Here is an 8,828-nt window from a genome sequence, read left to right on the forward strand (position 1 = left end):
TTGGAAACATTCGGGATATTGTAAGTAATCAACTTAACAAAATATACAACACTGGCCTTGTGATTTTGGGATATTTTAATGCACAACTATTACATATTGTACCTTTAAGTGTTAGTTCACAGCAACAGACACAACATATGCTTTACTATTTCAAACTTTCAAGCTTTGCTTGAAAAACAATCTTTAAAAAATAAAGACACTTGGTTTGATAAAGGTTTACTGAACAAGATACGCAACATCATCTTCATCATCATCTTCATCATATTCATAATCATCATCATCTTCATCATATTCATAATCATCATCATCTTCATCATCATCCTCTTCAACTTCATTATCATCATCATCTTCATCATCATCATCATCACCATATTCATAATCATCATCATCTTCATCATCATCATCATCATATTCATATTCATATTCATCATCATCTTCATCTTCATCATCATCATCATATTCATAATCATCATCATCTTCATCATCATCATCATATTCATAATCATCATCATCTTCATCTTCATCATCATATTCATAATCATCATCATCTTCATCATCATCATCATCATATTCATAATCATCATCATCTTCATCATCGGGGTTTTGTTCCTCCCACTTCTAGTCCTCGTCATGTCAGTGCACGAGCACGAGCACGCGCACCACTGTTCGCGGCTGCGAGATGAACGTGTAAACCCAGGATGAGGCTCAGTGGAGAACATCTGTCCAGATGAGCGGGCGTCCCTCAGCGCGGCTCGCGGGTAAGACTGAGCACATCTGCACTTCGGCTTATTCACATCGGTCGACGCGAGACGCGATCGAGAAGTTATTGGCGGAACTCATCGCTATTCGAGATTACAGCGAGGAACGGGTGTCATATAGTGATGTCTGATGTGTGTGGGAATATAATAACACCGATATGGATCATATGGATCATCATATGCTTCTGTAATGCACAGCGAGCGAGTGACTGTGCGCGCGCACGAGAGAGAGGCGTTTAACGCGTGCAACTTTTCTCTCGTTCTGCTATATTTACTCTGGTTTACTTCATATCTGCGCGATGCACAGTCATTCCTTCACTATAATAAGGGTTATTTTGTGAGAAGCTTCAATATTCACAGCTACAAAAATATGTTCTAGGGACGTTTTGATAACGATCCCATGGTAACGTTATTTCTGAATGTTCTCAGGAAATTCTTAAATGCAAAGGTTAGCAAGAACATTAAGAGAATGTGTCGTTTTATCATTTTACATGCATTATGGAAATGTTACTTTTTGAACGTTAAATGTTTTAAAACAAGTAGAAAAAAACAAAAAACATTAGACGAGCGTTTTCTGGTAACGTTTTTTGAGAGCGTTATTTGTTGCATGAACTTCTCAGACTTACAAGTTAGTCATCTACATTTTTACCTAAATTACCACATAGAAATGGATTCTTTTTATTATTAATCTTCATTTATATATGCCATTATTAATGTGAGGTTAATTAACTGGTTATCCGTTTAATTCTATATTATGCTCAACGTAAAACATTGTTACTTATGGTTAATAATCGTAATAATAACCATTTTGAGACACAAGAAGACGCAATTAGTGTGAAGATCCAAAAGTCCCTCTGGGAACTCCACATTTACACGTTGAGAAGTCGTAATTAGGACATCAGATGCTTTTGAATAATTTGTTTAGAGCGAAACGGCAATGTACCTTTTCCAGAGTTTCCCACTCGTAATCACGACAGTGCTAGATATAATTGTGATATTATGCATGCTTGTGTAGCGAGATGCATGATATGCTGAGTTGATGCTTGCATGCATATTTCAAATCAGGAATAACTTGTCAACAGTATCGCTCACACACACAAAAAACAATATAGATGTCTTTTTCCAGACAGCTCCAGCTAATACACAATCTAGCATAAACACATAATGCGTCTCTGGCGGGACTGAAGCCATCATATCTGTTACACACTAGTGTCCACTACAGCAGCACTGAAGCAGTCTCGTGTAACACACGTCATCATGCACATCTCTGCTTTAGCTTTATTAAGTACAGCGGGTTATCCTGCGGTTATATCCGAACCCTTCCTAACACTCCAGACTCGGTTCTGCTTCTGAGTTCACACTGCGCATCAAGTGCGGTGCAGAGTTTTGTGCACACAAGTAAAGAATAAATGGCAAACATTGAAATGCACTAGTTAGTATTTTATTGAACTGCAATATGCATCATTTTTTAAACAACGCAAGTCGAATGACATAACCGTTTTAGTTTTTAATATTTAAGTGCATGTGTTTAAGTTGGCACTAATAATTCAAGTCAAGCAATTTAGGAAAGACCAAAAAAGTGTGATATTATGCATGTATTTATTATTATGCTGAATTGATGCATATTTCAAATCTGGAATAACTTGTCGACAGTATCGTAACTTCTGATGCTTTAGCTTTATTTCCACACAAAAAACAACACTTCTTTCCGTTGGGTCCAGATAATGCGAACACACATAAGCATAAACAAATAAGCAATGCCTCTGTCAGCTGGTCTTTATATACTAGTGGACGATGCAGCTTTTTGTGCACAAAAGTTAAAAAAAAAAAGGCAAACATTGAAATGCACTAGAATTTTAATGAACTGCAATATGCATAATTCCTAAACCAACATAGTAGACTGATGTATTCATTTTAGTTTTTAATATTTCAGCGCATGTGTCCACGTTTAGATGCACTGTGCCTAATGATATCTTGATATTGTGCATGCTTGTGTCGTGAGCTGCATTATTCACGTTGTGTTTCTCTCCTCAGATGACGGCACACATCTCTCCTCGACCCCCGCACACAGCCATGAACACACACACGCGGATCTCGGCCGTATGGACTCTCGCCACAGTCTTCAGCTTGGCTGAGATGTTTGATATTTACGGGGATGTTTGCGGAGGCCTGTGTGTGTGTGAGGAGAGAGAGGGTGTGTTCACCGCCAGCTGCGAGAACAGAGGGATTAGCAGTCTGGCGGAGGTGATGCCTTTACACTTCACTTCATATCATCTTCTGCTCACAGGGAATCTGCTAAAGAAGGTCTCGCTCAACGACTTTGCTCAGTACGAAGGACTCAGTATTTTGCATCTGGGCAACAATGACATATCAGAGATCGAAGGCGGTGCTTTTAACGGGCTTCAGGGATTAAAGCGACTGCATCTGAACAATAACAAAATCGAAGCGTTGAAGGACGACACGTTCCTGGGACTTGAAAGCCTGGAGTACCTGCAGATTGACTATAATTACATCAGCCTCGTTGAAGCGAAAGCCTTGAGCGTTTTGCGGCACTTAGAGGTGCTCATCCTCAATGACAACCTCCTCTCCGCTCTGCCGAACAACATCTTTCAGTTCGTTCCATTAACGCATCTGGATCTAAGAGGCAATCAGCTGAAAGTGCTCCCGTACAGCGGGCTCCTGGAGCACTGGAGCCGCGTGGTGGAGCTGCAGCTCGAGGACAACCCCTGGAACTGCTCCTGCGAGCTCATCCCGCTCAAGGCCTGGCTGGAGAGCATCTCCTACACGGCTCTCGTCGGAGACGTGGTGTGCGAGACGCCGTTCCGCCTCCACGGGCGAGACCTGGACGAGATCTCCAAGCAGGAGTTGTGTCCTCTGAGAGCGATCGCGGAGTACGACGTGCGTGCCGAGCCGGCTCACGTCGGCGAGATCCTCTACAAAACCCCACCGCCGACTCCAATCCCGGGCTTCGCCTCCTCGATACGCTCCACTAAAACCAGCCGAATCCCGGGAAAACTCCGCACTAAACCGACGCCGCGCTCCACTAGCAAGCCGCAGAACTACGGCCCGATGCTAGCCTTCCAAACGAAGTCCCCGGTCCCGCTGGACTGTCCGCACGCGTGCTCCTGCAATCTGCAGATCTCAGACCTCGGGCTGAACGTGAACTGCCAGGAGAGGAAGATCGAAAGCATCTCGGATCTCAATCCCAAGCCGTACAACCCGAAGAAGATGTACTTAACGGGGAACTACATCTCTGCGGTGTGCAGCTCTGACTTCAACGGCGCGACCGGGCTTGATTTGCTCCACTTGGGAAACAATCGCATATCCGTGGTCCAGGATCGGACGTTCAGCCAGCTCATACATCTGAGACGACTGTACTTGAACGGGAACTTACTGGAGCGCCTCTCCGAGGACATGTTCTATGGGCTGCAGAGCTTGCAGTTCTTATATCTGGAGTATAACGTGATTCGGGACATTGCGAACGGTGCTTTTCAACAGGTTCCCAATCTCCAGCTTCTGTTCCTCAATAACAACCTCCTCAAGACTCTTCCTCCCGGCGTCTTCCACGGACTGAACCTCGCGCGAGTGAATCTGCGTAACAACCACTTCCGGAGTCTCCCGGTGGCCGGCGTCCTGGAGGATCTGGCGGATCTGGTGCAGATCGATCTCTTCGAGAACCCGTGGGATTGCTCGTGTGGCGTGGTGGAGATGCGGAGCTGGCTGGAGAAACTCGGCGCCGGGATCGTTTTAAACTCCGTCGCGTGCGAATCTCCACCGAGGCTCTCGGGAGAAGACATGCGCTTCATCCGCTCTTATCAACTGTGCCAGGAAACCTCAAACGTCCAGTCTTCCGCAGCGCCGCCTTCGGAGGAATCCGTGCCCGGGAGCACCATCACTTTAGAGACTCTAGATTATGACATGCAGATTCCCACGGTTCCTCTGTCGGTGCTGATCCTCGCCTTGCTGATGCTCTTCATATTATCCGTGTTTGTCGCCGCAGGGCTTTTCGCTGTTATCATGAAGCGCCGGAAGAAGTCGGAGCGGCTAGCTTCGGTAAACGCCAGTGCGGGTTACACCGATAAGACTAGATCGTCGGCGAGCCACGTGTACGAGTTCATCCCGCCGGCAGCCGAGAGCCTAGCGAAGAGTAACGCCGAGGGAAACGCGATGGACAGATACAGGGACTTCGAAGAACTCAGAGTTCTGGCGTCGAACTCGGATGATGAGGTCCGGAGCAGATCCGAGTTCAGCGCGGGAACGCCGGACACGCTAAACACACACTCGCTTCTGGACGACAACTACTTCTACCGGGAGATTCTGGCGCGGGACCAGCCGGGCTCGTACCGGGGCAGTTTAGCATGCAAGCATCAGTACTTGGATCATCAGTACTCGAGTCCGGAGCGGGTCCAGGATCGGTTCTCGAGTCCGGAGCGCGTCCAGCAAACCGTGATGTTCTGCTCGCCGCCGGCCGCCGTGTACATCGAGCCCAACCGCAGCCAGTACTGGGAGCTCAAAGCCAAGCTGCACTTCGAGCCCGACTATCTGGAGGTTCATGAGAAAAGGACAACTTTCACTCAGTTCTGAAATATGTGTTCTGTCTTCATTTTCTTTCAAGAAAAAAAAAAAGTGTGGGAGAAAACACGTTTTGCGAGAAATATGAGGGTGAATCTTGTGCACCTCAAAGTCCAAAAAAAAGAAAAGTTGTTCATTTGATATTTTGACGATTTTATAAAGATTTTCATTTTATTTATATTTTAATTATATTTTGCCTATATTTATTTACTATTATTTTTATTGACTTTGTTTGATTGCATTGTGACATTATTTGCTGGACAATTTTCCCTCAATTTCTATTGTCAATCGAGTTCATATTGATGTGGAAACAAACTATTATTTAAATGGTAAATTTAAAATAATTATACATCATAGTAGTATTTGACGTACTGCTTTTAATGCACTGGAATTTTTTTAAACTTAAATTCTAATATTATTATAATAATATATATACTTATTAATAATATATTATATATATTAACCTCCTGCTCGTGTTTTGGTCAAAAATGTTTTTTATTTTTTATTTCAATGAAATGATTGTATTATATTTTGATTCGATAATGTTTTTCATTTAAACAAATAATTAATTCGGGGATTTAATGGTACTAAATTATATTTATAAACTAGTTATAATCCATTTATTCATGTTTTGAACTTAAACTGGTAAGTCTTGAATGCTTTGGATCACAGAGTTTGCTCTCTTTTTAAAGACGACACTTGGCAGATTATTGCTGAAGAGAAAAAAAGTTATAAAATTTTACATTTAATGTAATAAAAAATGCAGTTTTTATAAAAATGTTCTGTTTTTATATTAAATATATTTTTCCCAAAATACGTTTCACTAAAATTGAGAGAAAATGAAAACCATAAATCTAAGCAATCTGTGCTCCAAATTTGAGGTTGATATCTCAAAAAATATGCTTTCAAAAAACTTAACATTTTGGTCATGTAAAATGTTATTCAATTATTTAAAACAAAATAGTATAAATTTTAATTAATTTAAAAAAAAAAAAAAAAACTGTAAAACTGTCACCATAGAGCAAATCTTAATTCTTTAAAACACTTATTTTTTTTTCTTTTTCTTTTAAATTTTGGGGAGTTTTTGTGAGGTTCACACCATATTCTCTCATGCATATCGTATTCAAAAGTGTTGTTATATTCTTCAGTATCATGAGTTTAATACGTTGTTAGGTCGATGGATGATTTCTGTGTGTGAATATAAACGTGACACTCGTCTTAAAGATGTACGTTATTTATTATTTCAAAGCACCTGCGACCAAAATGGACAATCGGTTTCGTCGTGTTCTTACTTGTGTCTGTACACATTCTTTCATAAGTCATTCTGGTGTACTTGCATATATCGATTCTGGAGATCTTTGCACTTTTTTTGCTTAAATTATATTAAGAAGATTTTTGTAAGATTTATATATTGCCAGTCCTGCCAGGTCAGATGTAGTCATGCTGGGACAAGCATTTTTTTTTCCGAGTATGTACAGGATCTTAAAGGCATATGCATTGAAAGCACAGTGTACAGTATTAACCCTACAGTTGCTGTGCAGTATCGCGCGGTGCGTGTCCGTGTGTGCGCCCGCGCGGCCGACGACAGCGAGACTAACCCAAAGCCTTCAGCTTCAGCTCTGATGTGTGACTCAGTGAAGGAAACAACAGCCCAAGCCTCTTTACACAAGGGTTTGTTATTCAGCAAATGCCAATGAAAATTTCATGCAGGGCTTCAGGCGAGAGAGTCTGGAGAGATTGTTATGCAAAAACAGCAGTCGCTTCTCATTTCTGTAAAATACTGGAATTGCTGACAATTATTTCATGCTTTTTTAAAGTCGCTGTCATGACTATACTGTGTGACTGTATGTGCAAATTGAATGAATCTGTTTTTGCACTGAAGTTTTGTCTTCGGCGTCCATATGTTCCTAAATAAACCTCTGAATAATTGACAGATAACATATGTCTGTTTGCTTCCAGGAGTACAGTGCAATATTGCTCAAATCAGCTCATCTGTGCAGATGCTGGAAAACGTCCAAACACAAGACATCGAATGCTCAGAACGTGCTTCATTAGAAACGGCACTGAAAACACAAGCTCGTCAGATATGTGACTTATCCAGCGTTCCGTGTGTGTGTGTGTGTGTGTGCTTATTCACATGACCTTTAGCATGTGTTCATCATCAGTGAAGCGTGAGGACAGCCGTGGGCCTGTGTTCTGTGTGACCCAAGGCTGGCCCGTGTTCAGTCTGAGAGCCGGTGGCGTTTCTACCACAGATTCATGCTTTTCATACAAACTGTTCACACTGAACTCCCATTAGCTGTGTTTCCATGCAACCGTTCTCATGCACATTTGAGATACTGCATAAAAAAGAATGATGGATGGAATCGTGCATAAATTCTAAAAATGTGAATAAAAAAATTGGAAACACATTTATCAAATAAATCCCATGATGTGCAACAATAACCTCATGTGACACTAAACTCAGCCTCAGTTGTGATAACTGGAGTAACCAGCGGACCAATGGCGTCGCAGCGTCTCTAATGTTGGTTTTGTGTTTCTGAGAGTCAGGGCTCTATCTTGCACCCAGCGCAATTGACTTTGTACTGGACGCATGTGTCATTCCTATTCTGCACCCGCGCACAGCGACTCTTCCCTCCACAGACGCACGTCGGTAAATTAGGGAATGAACTTGCGCTCGGGGGGGCGGTTCAGTGTAAAGAGGAGTGTGTTCCGGCGCAAACGTTCCCTGGTGATATTCTGCAGTTCCAGAAAACAACTCCGCCGCTGACCAGGAGAAACCGAGTCTAAAGACAGCGGCGCCGCGCGTTAGTCAGATGCTATTTTAAGGGCGCGTGCTTGGCCATTATGTAGCGTGTGAACAACACACACACTTTGATTCTCTAATATAAACAGACGCAGCAGTTTTCATTTTAGCAAATCACACATTATTACAAGGAAACATATTAACACACGAGGGAAATCATTGTTGTGTCCGTGAAGATGTGAAAAAATACATAAATCTAGATTACACATTTACTCAAATTATTATACGCCTGTTTAACCGAAGCTAATGTGTGTGTGTTTCTCCATCATCCCCAATGTCACTTCTCTGTGTTTTACGGCCCTGACGAGAACGTCGGTCTCCTCGGCTGTGAACCGCTCCTGTGCGCCGGCAAACCCGCCGTTATAATAGCAATCCGCCGTTAAAATAGCAATCCGCCGTTATAATAGCAATCCGCCGTTATAATAGCAATCCGCCGTTATAATAGCGATCCGCCGTTATAATAGCGATCCACCGTTATAATAGCAATCCGCCGTTATAATAGCAATCCGCCGTTATAATAGCGATCCGCCGTTATAATAGCAATCCGCCGTTATAATAGCAATCCGCCGTTATAATAGCGATCCGCCGTTATAATAGCGATCCACCGTTATAATAGCAATCCGCCGTTATAATAGCAATCCGCCGTTATAATAGCAATCCGCCGTTATAATAGCAATCCGCCGTTATAATAG

General features: G+C 42.5%; 1 protein-coding gene across 1 annotated transcript; it reads left to right on the top strand.

Annotated features, from left to right (window-relative positions):
* The first annotated feature begins 641 nt into the window (after positions 1-641).
* slitrk5b (SLIT and NTRK-like family, member 5b) lies at positions 642-5,440 on the top strand. Its single transcript, XM_079619005.1, has 2 exons — positions 642-758; positions 2,793-5,440. Exon 2 carries the CDS (start codon positions 2,793-2,795, stop codon positions 5,340-5,342), a length of 2,550 nt encoding a protein of 849 aa, XP_079475131.1. The 5' UTR covers positions 642-758; the 3' UTR covers positions 5,343-5,440.
* The last annotated feature ends 3,388 nt before the right edge of the window (positions 5,441-8,828 follow it).

This window comes from Phoxinus phoxinus, assembly GCF_949152265.1.
Source record: "Phoxinus phoxinus genome assembly, chromosome: 7".
Lineage (NCBI taxonomy): Eukaryota > Metazoa > Chordata > Actinopteri > Cypriniformes > Leuciscidae > Phoxinus > Phoxinus phoxinus.

Bases quoted from the DNA above. Each gene is read 5' to 3' on its own strand.
- slitrk5b (XM_079619005.1), top strand. From the start codon at position 2,793: ATGACGGCACACATCTCTCCTCGACCCCCGCACACAGCCATGAACACA.